This window comes from Hermetia illucens, chromosome 1 (genome assembly GCF_905115235.1).
Source record: "Hermetia illucens chromosome 1, iHerIll2.2.curated.20191125, whole genome shotgun sequence".
NCBI lineage: Eukaryota > Metazoa > Arthropoda > Insecta > Diptera > Stratiomyidae > Hermetia > Hermetia illucens.
The window spans coordinates 90,551,318-90,566,329 of record NC_051849.1 but is presented as its reverse complement, the minus strand read 5'-3'; the positions used below and the strand labels follow the sequence as shown (position 1 = coordinate 90,566,329).

At 38.9% G+C, this 15,012-nt stretch overlaps 1 protein-coding gene and 1 long non-coding RNA gene across 2 annotated transcripts; both read right to left on the bottom strand.

Annotated features, from left to right (window-relative positions):
- Window positions 1-674: 674 nt before the first annotated feature.
- On the bottom strand, window positions 675-2,207 carry LOC119659528. Its single transcript, XM_038067669.1, has 3 exons — window positions 2,041-2,207; window positions 1,844-1,970; window positions 675-1,052 (listed from the first exon to the last, which is right to left on the bottom strand). The coding sequence occupies exons 1-3, from the start codon at window positions 2,095-2,097 to the stop codon at window positions 877-879; spliced, it is 360 nt and encodes a 119-aa protein (XP_037923597.1). The 5' UTR covers window positions 2,098-2,207; the 3' UTR covers window positions 675-876.
- A 10,320-nt stretch (window positions 2,208-12,527) lies between these two features.
- LOC119646299 lies at window positions 12,528-13,944 on the bottom strand. The gene is made up of 3 exons (XR_005248718.1): window positions 13,753-13,944; window positions 13,528-13,683; window positions 12,528-13,465 (listed from the first exon to the last, which is right to left on the bottom strand). It is a non-coding gene; the product is annotated as an uncharacterized LOC119646299 (long non-coding RNA).
- Window positions 13,945-15,012: the final 1,068 nt, after the last annotated feature.

Sequence of the window (15,012 nt, the reverse complement as noted above, 5' to 3'; positions counted from 1 at the left end):
CATCATCATCAACGGCGCAACAACCGGTATCCGGTCTAGGCCTGCCTTAATAAGGAACTCCAGACATCCCGGTTTTGCGCCGAGGTCCACCAATTCGATATCCCTAAAAGCTGTCTGGCGTCCGGACCCACGCCATCGCTCCATCTTAGGCAGGGTCTGCCTCGTCTTCTTTTTCTACCATAGATATTGCCCTTATAGACTTTCCGGGTGGGATCATCCTCATCCATACGGATTAAGTGACCCGCCCACCGTAACCTATTGAGCCGGATTTTATCCACAACCGGACGGTCATAGTATCGCTCATAGATTTCGTCATTGTGTAGGCTACGGAATCGTCCATCCTCATGTAGGGGGCCAAAAATTGAAGTGCATCTTAGAGGAAGAAAATTCGGTACCATTATATGCAATAATATAATGCACAATTTTAAGGAAATGCAAGTATTATTAATAATGTTATGGAAGTTCAAAATTTTGCAAATAAAGTTAATAATAGCATATTATCAGCTTTTTGAAGTTGATTGAAATTAAACCTACTGTCCTCCCCTTATAGTCTAGACTTAGACTTAGAAAGTGACCCATAATTAAATTTCTAGCTACTTAAAAATGGGTCGTTAATCCTTACTTTTCTGCATAACACAACAATACCTCAGATACATAAAACGATCCGTTTCCGGTTTGTTTCAAGTCATAATCTTATTTCAGTGCTTCTAATCAAAATTATTATATGAAATCAAAAAATCATTATCCATAATTAATAATTACAAATTATAACAAATTTCATGTTAATAAACTTCAGTTATTGGGTGGATATTTACATATGTACATCTACCGCTTGCGAAATGGTGTAGTTTCTGAATGGATTTCCCAAAATGTGTTTCAAACTGGGTCCGTTTCTTTGCGCATTGTTATCATTGCTTTAGATATGGGGTAAAATATTGCTTCATCGTACGATGGTGGTAGTTCTTCATCATTCTCCATATTTTCTGTGTTTCTTGTTGAACTGCTTGCATTTGAAGTCATGACGACAGCGGCAACAGTGTATAATGTAGGTGCTGAAATCAATTTTTAATTATCCTCAAAGGCTAGTTTAGGGGAAATTATGCTTTTACTTTTTGGACATAACTTTTGAAATCATAATTATTGTATTTTAATTGATTAAAATGCTACAAAGATAATATGAAGTGCATCTATTATACATGAGATAGGAAAAAAATGGTTCCATCAATGGTAATAATGTTTACTTTAAGAATTAGATTATTTTTATTATTCAAGTAATCAATGACGATTAGCTATAAAGACTCCAACTTCGAATTGAAAAGTTTCCTAAATTTACGTAAGTGGGAAATTTGTATAAAACGTATAGTTGAAAATGGGTTAAAATCCCCTAAAAACACAGACTACAGGTAATACATTGTTCCTTTACAATTCAGTAATTAGTAATATCACATTTGTGTGATGTAAAAATGATTGGGTTTGATTTGATTGGAAGGGGTTTACGATATCATTATTCAAAATATTGCTAGACAACACAACATACAAGAAAGTTATACAAACCAAGTGGAAGAAAAATATATATATATAAGTAGATAGGAAAGCAATATAAAATTCGAAAATGATAGCAAATTCTATACCAAACATTTACATATATATACATATGTATATATGAGTGTATTATAAAATGAACTTCCATTATTTTGTAACTTGGGAATTATCTGCATATTTTGGCTTACTATGATTATCTACTTTGCCAGTATATGTACAATATAATAGATAGGAAATTCTATCCTCAGCTTAGTCATTGCCTAATTTTAACTTCGAAAGGCAAGTAAAACTGGACACTTACCATGTGAGTTGTTTGGTTGGCAACGTCTGCGGTTTAATTGATTCTCCCGGATATCTTGCTCCAATCTTTCACGCAATATACTCGATTGTAGTTTTGACAGTCTCGTGGCACATCTATAGCTAGAATACTTCAGGAAACAAATAAATGCACGTCAGTAATTTCCGCTTTCTAAACGTGTGCAAAAACTGTTTACTTACAATTAGCAAACTGAGAGCGACTACTATTACCAAATAATCTATCCAATCTAATCCCATTTTCTAAGCACTGTTCCATTAATCCCTTCTTAGAAATTTTTAAAATGTTACGGACGACTATACAAATTGCGACGTCTGAAAACTTCTGCACTTATTACAAACAAATCTGTAAATTGCTCTCATGATAAGATAATACTGATATCAATTATTTCAAAATAATCAACAGCTGACAATCAGACTTCGGAGGTATGATTTGATGGAGAGAACTCTGAATTTTCGAGTAAACCATATTTAGATACAGTAGACGCTTGTAGAAGTTTGTAGATTACTTTATTTACGCTGATATACGTATACTATATATGTTCGTGTATAGACATTGTCGCGCCGAAGTTTCTAATAATACGGAAAATGTAGAAAACAGTGGATAAATTTATAATATTAGATCGCATTCCACCTTTCACGTGCTAAAGCCATATTCAATATGTGCTCAATATTCAGTTTTCACCTAGAAACATACGTACTCGTATCTATCGTTTATTTTGAGGAAAAATAAAAATAAACCAGAGGAAGTATGAAATATACAGGAATAACAGGTTGGGCGTTTGGTTTGGTTTAATAAAATCAATACCTTTCAAGTGTTTCTTCCTCATTTTTAATTTATTGAATATCGATAGTCGAATCTTACGCAGTAAAGTAATGATAAATATTAATAAATGAAAATTTGTACAACACACACACACATAGGCAAGGTGTAACGACAAAAAACGTTTGCTGAGTAACTTGACTTTATCGCTATAAATATTATTCGATTCGATTTTTATATATGATACATGAGGAATCAGTCAAGGTTCCGCGTTATTGATCTTTACATAAGATCATTTTTTAAGTGACAGGAGCGATAGACAAATTAGAGGTCGAACCTTAAGTAGAAACAGCTATCTACGTCGTTTCTATAAATCAACGTTTCACACATAGATAGTAACCGAAGACGGCTTTGCGGATTCGTTCCAGGGCAGAGGCAACTCGTCTGACTTTACCCTGGGAGCAGCGTAATCGAAGCGTTTCGTTGTGCGTCCTTGTATGAAATAGTAAGACTTACTATTTTTTTGGACCAAAAAAGAGGGAATAAATTGCTCCCCATTTGGTTCGATCCGAAATTAAACAAAATATATCAAGCTTTGGCAATTATGTCGCATTTTGCGAATTATATAATAATAATAATAATCGTTGGCGCAACAATCCATATTGGATCAGGGCCTTGAAGTGTGTTAGAGCACTTCATTCAAGACCGTAACGGTACACTAGGAGGCAATGTGGTCAGCATTGCGCTCGCCCGAGATTATTACCCTGATTTGACTCAGGTACTCATTCACAGCTGAGTCGACTGGTATCCGACGTCAAATCACGATGCAAATTCCACTGCCACCAGTGAGATTTGAACCGCGACCTTCCGTATGACAGCCTAGTGCTCTAACCACTGAGCTATCCGGAATTATATAAAGGAGCATTTAACAACTGCGAACGACTTCGGTCACGCTGCTCTCAGAGCAGAGGTGAGACAACATCTGACGAGTTGCCTTTGCCTTTTTAAGTTTGGGTGCTAGGCCCAAAACGAAGGGTCCCTCGATCAAAAACGAGTGAGTATGAATCCTTACACAAAACAAGTCAAAATGCCGAAAGCTCAAGCTTCAGGTATAAAGGTTTTGTGTTCATCTTATGTAAGAAACTTCAACGTATATTTTTCTATCCGTATATAGCACAAATCCAACTTATTCCTTCATATTTCTCCAAACTACAAAACATACGTACATATTCCAGCCATAGATGTTATACTCACCCTAAACAAGCAAACTGCCTATTTCCGAATACTGTACATATATATGCACGTATATAATCGTACTTATATTTCCAATTTACTTCGTGCGCAAAAGCGTACATATGTACATATATAGTACGTATATTAAGGCAAGCAATGAAAAAACTGTTGGAATACGGACAACAGTTGCACCATCTATTCATTGACTTTAAAGCCGCCTATGATAGAATAGCCAGGGTAAAATTGTAACGGCCATGAGAGAAAGCTGATCTTGCCAGTCCTCATGTATTACTCGGAAACTTGGGTTTTTAGCAAGAAGAATTGCGAACTCCTGGCCGCGTTCGAGAGAAGAATCCTCCGAAGAGTTTTTGGCCCCCTACATGAAGATGGACGATTCCGTAGTCTACATAACGACGAAATCTATGAGCGATACCATGACCGTCCGGTTGTGGATAAAATCCGGCTTAATAGGTTATGGTGGGCGGGTCACTTAATTCGTATGGATGAGGATGATCCAGCCCGGAAAGTCTATAAGGACAATATCTATGGTAGAAAAAGAAAACGAGGCAGACCCTGCCTAAGATGGAGCGATGGCGTAGGCCAGGATGCCAGACAGCTTTTGGGGATATCGAATTGGTGGACCTCGGCGCAAAACCGGGATGTCTGGAGTTCCTTATTAAGGCCGGCCTAGAGCGGATACTGTGATTTTTTTCAGATTTTTCGGTTGGATAGGTTCTGAGAACGAGACATGTTACACTTTTTGAGCCCTCGCTCCCCTATGTTTCACTCAATATCAAATATGGAAGTTTGAAAAGTACTAATTGAGACCTTTCATTTGATACTCTACATGGCCACATTTTATGGAACAAAATTTCGCACCCTCCACTCACATGTAGGAGGAGCCCCCCCCCCCCCCGCCCCCCTTAAACTTAACACAAAATGGCGCCACTTGCTGTATATAAAGAGAACACCAGATCACACACTCTTACCAATTTTCGTGACAATCGGTCAAAGGCTCGGAAAAGGGTCGATGGACTCACAGGCTCATTCCAGCCATCAAAGAATGGTTGAAGAGACGACACGGGAAGATTAATTATAATCTCACCCAATTTCTCTGCACAGGTTTAAATTGAAGACCTCACCCGATTGCCCAAATTGCGATGGAGTCCCAGAGGACCCAGAGCATATATTCTTCGACTGTCCGAGATTTGTGGAAGAAAGGAGGAATCTAGAGGAGACTCTAGGAGAGGTGCTGGTGCCAGAAAATCTGGTGGCGAAAATGCTAGCAAAACAAGAGAATTGGGATGCGGCCAACTGCATGATCGCATCTATCCAAAATAAATTGCGAAAGGTAGAGGAGAGGAGAAAAGCGCGCTCATGTACGCCGCGTATACAAGAAACGGGATTAAGCTAGAATGAGCTGACTCCGCCCCGTGATGTAATACCTTAGAGTGGTTCCGGGGGCTTGGGGAGAGTCGAGGGTGGTTTTAGTGGGTAAATATCCCACACACTGGTGTGCCCAGACCAGTGTCTTTTGAAGATTTCCACCTCCTCGAAAAAAAAGACAGACGAACAGACAGACACCGACTCGATTCTACTAAGATTTGGTTTCACACAAAACCTTAAAAAGGTATACATAGTTACGCAATTAGCGAGCGAAGTGAATATCTTTCTATATACATCTATCCTTATATACTGAATACTAAAGGTATCCATAACAGAGTCATCCGTAACATCTATAAGGTGTGCGGGATGCCACAATAATTGATTGATTTTCACAACCGCCTGAAGAACGTTATCATTATTGCGGGCACAAACATGCTTGGCCCCAGTCACAAAAAAAAAATCGGAACCAATGGTTCGGCGATGAATGTAGGTTAGCAACGGAACGAAAGAACATTGTTTATCGGACAATGCTACAATCTCGGCGGCTTTCTAGACGGAAAAAGCCATATAGAACGCCCTGTACTTATCGCATCGAAATAGAGAAATCTGATTTCCGACTGTATCAGCATATTGGAGTAAAGGGATGAGTACTTTTATGAACCTATCAACAACCAAAATATCGGCGAGATGGAGGTTCCGTAAACTGTCAAGATGACGGGCAAATGCTGCCACCACCAAACATGGAAAAAACAGTCCATGCAATTCATCGGCTTAAAAGCCATAAGCAGCCGGGAGCCAAACGATTTATCAACTTGTGCTAAAAGTGTGGAATTGCGAATTAATGCTTGACTACTGGTAACAAGGCATTATTTGTCCCATACATAAGAAAGGAGAAATCACGTACTGGAGCAACTATAGAGTTATCACGCTACTAAGTAACATCTATAAGGTATTCTCCGCTATCTTGCTATTTCGAATATCCCCATACGCCGAGAACATCGCAGGTCCATACTAAAGGCAGATCGGACTTACTCTGTGCGGGAAGTAATGGGAAAACTGTTAGAATGTGGCCATTTTTTCATCGACTTCATGGCCGCCTATAATAGCGTAGTCAGGGTAGAACTTGACACGGATGTGAAAGAATTCGTTATTCCGATGAAATTAATAAGACCGACTATGCTGATCCTGAGCAATGTGTGAGGCTAAATGAAAGCAGCAGGATCACTCTCAAGACCATTTGACATTAACAACGGTCTAAGACAAGGAGATGCATATAATGCAAGAGGCACCATCCTTTTCAAGTCCTCCCAACTATTGGGCTATGCTGGCTATGTCGACATCAATCCGGGATGTGCAAACTGCATTCAGCCATATTGCCAACTCGATTTTGGAATGAATATTAACGAAGGTAAGACGAAGTTCATGGGAGCAACGTCAGTATCAACAACGAAAGAATCGACAGCATCAGATCGCACTGGTCTAATAAGAGCAATAAAGATAGGAGACTACAGCTTTGAGACCGTTGATAATTTTTCCTACCTACGGGCGAAAGTCGTAACGGAAAACCACTACAACGATGAAATCCAAGCAACAACAACAGTGCATATTTCAACTTGCAAAAACGGTCTCCCTCAAAACGTTTAGCCATAGAGTCAATGTTTTTACTGTAAAAGACAATGATCTTGCCAGTATTCATGTATTTCCCAGAGAATTGGGTTCTTAGCAAGGAAAATTGTGAACTCTTGGTCGCGTTCGAGAGAAGAATCCTCCGAAAAATTGATGGCCCTTGAAGAAGATAAACGATTCCGTACCCTATAAAACGATGGAATCTATGAGTCTGGTTATGGATAAAATCCAACTCAGTAGGTTGTGGTGGGCAGGTCACTTAATCCATATGAGCGTGGATGATTCAGCCTGGAGAGGGTATAAGGGAAATATTTAAGCTAGAAAAAGAAGAAGAAGGCGTGGTAGACCTTGCTTCAGATGGAGTTCGTAGGCCACGACGCCCAACAGCTTTTCGCGATATCGAATTGGTGGACCTTGGCGCAAAACCAGAACGTCCGCAGTTCCATGCTAAGGCAGGCCGAAACCAAATAAAGGTGCGCTAGTTATGTTGATGATATATCCTTACCCTATTAAATAATGTCCATCAAAATGAGTTGTTGCATCTCATTTCTTTGTGTAAAAAATGGGACAATAACGTTCTTGTGAAATGATCGTATTTAGATTTGTGAAGAATTAAGAGTGCAACTATGGCAAGATTTTCGAAAGCTTCCATTTTCTCTCAGCAACCGTCCCACCTATTGAGACGAGATTTGGTGGGGATATTGGAACTAGGAACTTCACGCACACGGTGGGTCACATTTAAATAAAAATCAAGGAGTCAAAAGACGGATTTTGTTCGCCCATACTTTTATAATAATTTGTATCAATGCGCTGAAATTTAAGTGTATAGTTAGCTAGTAATCATTGACTGAAGGGACAAGTGTTAAAAATACCAACCTACAAGAGATTAGATGAAGCAACCAAAAAGAAATTGAATTGAATCACTGTAATTTGGATTAAGAGAAAAAATGTGATAATATAATAAATGTGAAAGTATGTCGTTCATTAGTGGAGCGATTTTCAAAAGAATACTGCCCAACTGAACAGTTTACTGGACGGATATATCCGGGACTATCTCAAACTCAGACTCTTAACTTCAAGAATGAGGCTTATTTAAAGCTTTTATGTTTAGTGGGTCGATGATTAGCGCCGGTAGTAACTAAAGAGTTAGACGCATATGTGAGGGACGAGTTTCTGGTAGAGATCCTCAAAACACTGTTAAACATCCCTCATATGTTAGGATCTAAGGAACCATAGTATTATCAAAGAGTGGGAGCCATGGTAACGCTGAGAGATTCTTTGAATGGCGAAAAATACAAAACATTAAAAATAGAAGAAGTTATATTTAACATACTATCGAGGCGTTACGATTCAGTCGTTAGTTATCGAGCAGAATGTGTAAGTTACCCTTGGTAGTAATGCAAGGAATTTCTTTTCCTAATGAGGATCAACCTTTTTTATAATTATTGAAAAAGCTAAAAAGTCTAAGACGGAAGCCACATTAAAAGACTTATTTTCATGTATTTTTTACAATTTTTTTTTAGTGGGAAGAATTAATTGAAATTTAATCAAATCAAATTAAATAAAACGGGATGTGTAGGAACTTAAATTTTTGTCTGAAACCAAGAACGTTTTAATCTTTCGCCACTAACTTATTTTCTAAAAAAGTGAACCTCAACACAAGGGAAAATAATTGAAATTTAAAACTTTGAAACTTTAAATTTTATAATAATCAGTTCAATTTGTCTTGAGTTAGAACTCCCGGAAATGTGAAAAAGGCCATTTTGAGCAAAGCGCCAGGCACCAGCGTCAACCACACTCCTACGTCATTGCTACTGGCGTGTTCTGTCGTGGTTGAGGCGCCTGTATTAGTTTACTAGTGCACTAAAGGTGTTAAAAAACACATGAAGATGGAAACAAAGGATTGTATTCGTTTTGAGAATGAAGGGAGTCCTAAGTCCGCATCAACTTTGTTCCAACGATTTGCGCTCAATATAATTCGTAGGCATGTCGTGTTTTACGAATTATATAAAGGAGCATTCAACATCTGCGAGCCGCTACGGTCAAGCTGCTCCCAGGGCAGAGGTGAGGCAGCGTCTGACGATTTGCCTCTGCCCTGGTAAGGAACCGTAAAGCCGTCGTCGCTCGACTTTTTTTTAAAAAAGTTTGGGTGCAAGCCCTAAGCCAGGGGTCCGTGGACCAGAAAAGAAGGAGTAAGTTGCTCCTCAATTGGTCCCGTCCTGCATTAAGTTGATGCGGACTTAGGACCCGCTTCATTCTCAAAACGAATATTTCAGCTCTGGCCAGCTTTGGTCAATAAGGCGGATTTGCGCTCAATATAATTCGTAGGCATGTCGTGTTTTACGAATTATATAAAGGAGCATTCAACATCTGCGAGCCGCTACGGTCACGCTGCTCCCAGGGCAGAGGTGAGGTAGCGTCTGACGATTCGCCTCTGCCCTGGTAAGAAACCGTAAAGCCGTCGTCGCTTGACTTTTTTTTAAAAAAGGATTGTAATTCCCCGTCCTGACCCCATGGCACTGATTTTGGCCCCCAAAGGAGGAATCTGTGGAAGACAAGCTCGACACTTAATTGTAAAGACTTTCCAAATTTTCTCTACTAACAACACGTTCCCACTTGAATTGAATTTTAGTTTTCTTCACGAAGTAAAGTAGAACTTTTTTAATTTGATTTTGCTCTTGTTCGTTCTTGGAGCAATTATCGTTTCCATGCTTTAGTATCTCATGTAACAAAGAAAGAGACCAAATTAGAAATTAAAAAGAATCAAGCAACTAGCAAACACAACGAAGTTATCTTTTGCTGCGAATATCTTGATGCCTGAATTCGCATCAAGAGATGGAGTTCGATGTGTGGTATAATGGTGCATGGAATACTAACTATAAGACATTTTTTCTTTAATCCTTAATTTTGTATATGAAGTTCCTAACAAAAAAAAAGCGTATTTGTCTTTATTTAGGGGATGAGAAAACAGATATGAAAAAGGAGTTTATCGGAAATTTCATTTCAATCCTTTTTTCTGCTTATTTTCACTGGATTTTTATTTGATTAATGAGTTATTTCCTATATTTACAATTATTACAATTTCCTCATTATTCCTTTATTCTTTATTTTCGTTCATATTATTTTATTTAGTTACTTAGCACCACATTATTTAAATAAAATGATAGGAATTTTAGATGAATTTCTTTAATTTGAGGACTTTCCTTTTCCCTCTCTTGGGTACGCTTGCGCGAATCCCTTTGTTTGTGAATTTCAGAATCGGAAAGGACAAGTGAGTTTTGGTAATTTCTTTAAAACACTTTTAATCGAAAACCATTTACAAAATGTATTAATTTCCAATTACGAGCCAATCCAGCTTCTGAACCGGAGAGCGGCTATGGAAGAAGAAGAAACAAGTCGGGAAACCGGAACCTGGGCGCTTCAGGTATGGAAGGTTTTGTTTGCTGCCTCTGTGAGTATATTCGACAGTAGAACTATCCCATTTGTACTTAGCCCGTTAAGAATATGCATTTAGCATGTTAGATTCAGTGCTTCAGGTTGTAAATTTACACGGTAAAAACAACTTTGAGCTACTGTAACTTTGTTACTAATGGTATGATTTTGATCAAACTTGGGAATAATATGCTTCATATTATATTTTATACTACTACCAACTTTTATAACTCTGGGATAAACTTAAGGGGGGTTTTACTCAATTTTCCCAAAAATATGGTAATATACTCTTATTAACTTAATTTGAACAGGTATCGGTATGGATAGTATTTTGAGGCCTAGGCACCATATAGAGGAAGCTTAATGATTTTTTTCAGATTTTTCGGTTGAGTAGTTTCTGAGAGTGGGTCCGTTAAAGAAATCATCACTTTCCACCCCTCCCACTCCCCGCCTTTCTAGCAAATCTCAAAACTAAGATCAGCTTCGAAAAGTACTAACTGAGACCTTTCATTTGATGCCTTATATGACTATATTCGGTAAAAAAAATGAGCATCCATCACGAGTATTGCTCTGGCAAGGATGATGCCGAACGTAGGAGGCCCGCGGCATATTTGCAGGCTGCTCATAGCCAGGGTGTGTTCTGCCTTCAGGACCGTCTCTGACGATGCAGCGTTCGTCATCTCGGGAATGATGCCAATTGACATCCTGGCAACCGAAATGATGAACATTTATAACACCAGGTCCATCTCTCCCTTATCTCAGGTGAAAAAAGCCAAAAGGGGGAGATCCATAAACAGCGATGGGACAAGTCAGAAAAGGGTCGTTAGCTCCCTTCCATCGGGGAGTGGCTGGAGAGAAAGCACGGGGAGATCAATTATAATCTCACCCAGTTTCTCACCGGTCATGGAGGATACCGTCAATACCAGCAGAGCGCACGTTTTCTTCTAGTGTCCCAGGCTCGTGGAAGAAAGAAGGAACCTAGAGGAAACTCGAGGTGAAGTGCTATCACCGGAAAATTTTGTCCGGAGAATGATAGCCTGTCAGGAAGACTGGGATGCGATCAATTCCATGATCGCTGTAATCCAGGAAAAACTGCGAAAAGCGGAAGAAGTGAAGAACGCGTGGTTACGAACCCGGCGAGTAGACGGAAGGAGACCTAGCTAAAGTAAGCTAACTCCCGTGATGTAATACCTAAAGGTGGTTCAAGGGGGGGGGGGGGGGGGGGGGGGAGAGAGTCGGGGGTGGCTTTAGTGGGTAAAAATCCCACACTCTGGCGTGCCCAGGTCAGAGCTTTTTGAAGATTTCCACCTACTTAAAAAAAAGACAGACACACCGATTTTAATAAGGTTTTATTTTGCAAACAAAACATTAAAAAATGATTAATTAATTGATTGCACTCTAGGACGTGTATGACGTCCTCCTCACATAAATTGGGCTCATCTGAACAGCAGGAAGCATGTGAATTTCCTATTTTTACCTTGTTTGGCTTATTAGTTATTTGTATATTCGCATGACGCGCATTACGCGGTAGCGATAAATATGCATATATGTATGCATCAGTATGTGTCCTAATAACTGAGTGGTAAGAGCACAAGGCTATGTGCGGAAAGTTGTGGTTCAAATTTCACTGGTGGATACCAGCCGACTCAGCTGTGAATGAGTACCTGAGTCAAATCAAGGTAATAATCTGGGGCGAGTGCAATGCTGACCACATTGCCTCCTTCAGTGTACTGTAGTGTACTGTTATGGTCGTGAATGAAATACCCTAACACACTTCAAGGCCCTGATACAATTGGAGTATTGTGCCCACGATTATTATTATTATGCATCAGTATGCGGTAGTAAAATATAATGTTTCTTTAGGATGGGCTATATTTGTGGCATTAATATAAATTTGTGTATGTATATTTTTTTGAGAATTGTGGGGTCCCAAGTCCGCATCAACTTAATGTTGGACCGGACCAAATGCGGAGCAACTTACTCCCTGTTTTTTGGTCCACGTATACCTCGTTTAGGCTTAGCACTCAAACCTTCAAAATAGTAGGCGATGACGGCTTTACGGTTTCTTCCCTGCGCAGAGGCAAATCGTCAGACGCTGCCTCACCTCTGCCCTGGGAGCAGTGTGACCGTAGCGGCTCGCAGATGTTAAGTGCTCCTTTATATAATTCGCAGAACATAATATGACTATGAATTATGAATATAAGAAACCGTAAAGCCGTTATCGCCTAATATTGTGTATGTATATTTTACAGTTTAGAAATATAGGAAGGACTATTTTGAATTGTTGGCTATGTACGAATGGAAATACGCGTGTTAGGAAGTTTCTCACATAAGATGAACACAAGACCTTTATATCCGGCATTTCGCCTTATTTAAGTAAGTAGGATAGTGCAAGCGCTTAGTCCTAATCATAGGTAAAATCAAATATCGGCCGAGATTTTGGCAACTCGAAAAAATAAATGATAATAAGAAAAGAAAATAAGGAAAGAAATTAACTTGAATTAAATGGTACGTATTACTTCCAGCAAAGAGCAAAAGGAAGATTTAGTGTTTATTAAGGTTTGAGTCAAAGGTTAATACTTTATTCTTTGTTTTAACTTCTTTGACATGATACAACTTGTTGTTACTGCATTCAACTATTAGAATGGCATGCGAATACTGATTGCCCAAACTCAAAATTGCCTAAGACCATCAGATAAGTAGCGACTTCGAATTGATCAAACTCCGACTTTACCAGTAAAAATCAGGTAACAAGATATATTATAAATCGACGGAATAGAAGTAAGAGCGACAGGATATCTACGTTCACGATCTACGACGATGTAGCCTATCGACCAAACTACATAGGTGGATCATCTCTAGCGAACGTTACAAATCGATGCAAATAATACTCGACATCACTGCTGGATTTTGTCTGACCGTCACGGTTCCGAAGACGATATTCGCGAACAAACCAACCTAATTCAACTATTATAGTCATCTGGCATCGTTACGGGTAGATGGCTAATTAGTGTTGACAACTGGATCTCACAGTGTAGTTTAGCTGGTTTGTCGCTCTGCCTTTGGGGAGGCTTAATGATATAATCTATTGAGATTTGCTGTTGAAACATTAAAACCTCGGGCTCTCCATTCAACTCGGAATTCCTCAAGCAACCCCTCAGGAAGTAACTGAAACGATGGATATATTGGTAATTATGTTTTAACCCATATATACATTTATTTAATTTTACCTTAATTTCGGGAAGGTGGCTGAATAACTTTAATTGAAGGAATTAGTTACATCAGCTGACTTCTAGAGGACATGTATTTCGGAAATATTTAGAATAGGGTCATTAGTCCAAACGCAAACTTCATTTTTCGCGCTCACAGAAGATATCGCAGGTGAACTGTGGATATAAACTCCGCCAACATACGGTTCGCCAAATGCCAAAATATCCTTCTTTCAAACAACTTACCACCCCTCTTTCACGTTCTCTCTACACTCTCAATTTAGCCAATATCTCTTTTTTCCAGCATCGTATATTCTTTAAGCCAACTATGCAAGCTATTTTTTGACTATACAAGCAGCAATGCAAGTATCGAATATAGCCAAATCAATATCTTGCTTATCTGCTAACGGTCCTACAGCGCATTAAGTCGATATCCAAATTTTGCTGATGATGAGCTGATTTTCAAAATATAATAATATACTATTATTAACATCACTTGAGCAGATATCGTAACGGAGAGTGTTTTGAGACCTAGATACCATGTACACTCCGCCATAATTTCAGATTTTTCGGTTGAATAACTTCTGCGAATGACTCCCTCAAGTAATTGGCCCTTTCGGGCCCCCGCACTCTTCGCCTCTGGAACTAATATTAAAACTTTATTGCTTTGAAAAATACTAATCAAGACTTTTCATTTGATGCCCCACGTGGCATATTCGACGAAAAAAAATGTGCACACATCTTTTAGGTATGCTGTAATGTAATTCACCATGTGTGTGAGTTCACAACCCCCAACTTCTCATCAAATTTCGTGTCAGCTGGTAGTCGTTTCTGAGAAAAGTGCGTGTGACAGACAGACAGATGGACACAGAGAAAGACAGGCAGTGAATCGTTTTTGTTAAGGTGTTGCTAAAAAAAAACATTAGAAATAGTAACGGTAAATTGAAAGAATTCATCACTATCATTTCAACATAGTATTCCCTGCAGATAGGTGAATATCATTCAATGTTGTCATGTGGTAAGGTGCACATGTTAGTAATATTTGACATCGTCAGGATTCTCGGTGCAGATTTCTCTGTTCTGTAGTATACTAAGCAAGAAGAAAATTACGTCGATGAAGGATTTTCGCTCTTGAAAGACATAAAATTAATCCAGCATGTCCAACTGACGTGGTCTCCTATTTTTTATTTGGGTAAATTTGCCAACCGGATATCTGGTCTTCGTGACATTCTGTTGCTAAAATTGTGTGGTCGTTTTATAGGAAAAATACCGTGCCTAAGCTTCGGATTACCCTTCATACCGATATTTGTTCAAATAAATTTAATAACAGTATATTACTATAATTTTTAGTAAATGACTACAAAACCCCCCTCAAGTTCATATCAGAATTATGCAATTTTGCAGGAATGGGGGGGAGGCTGTATATAATAAAGAGCATGATCCCAAGTTTGGTAGAAGTCGCACTATTACTAACAAAGTTATGATAGGTCAAAATTGTCGCTTCAG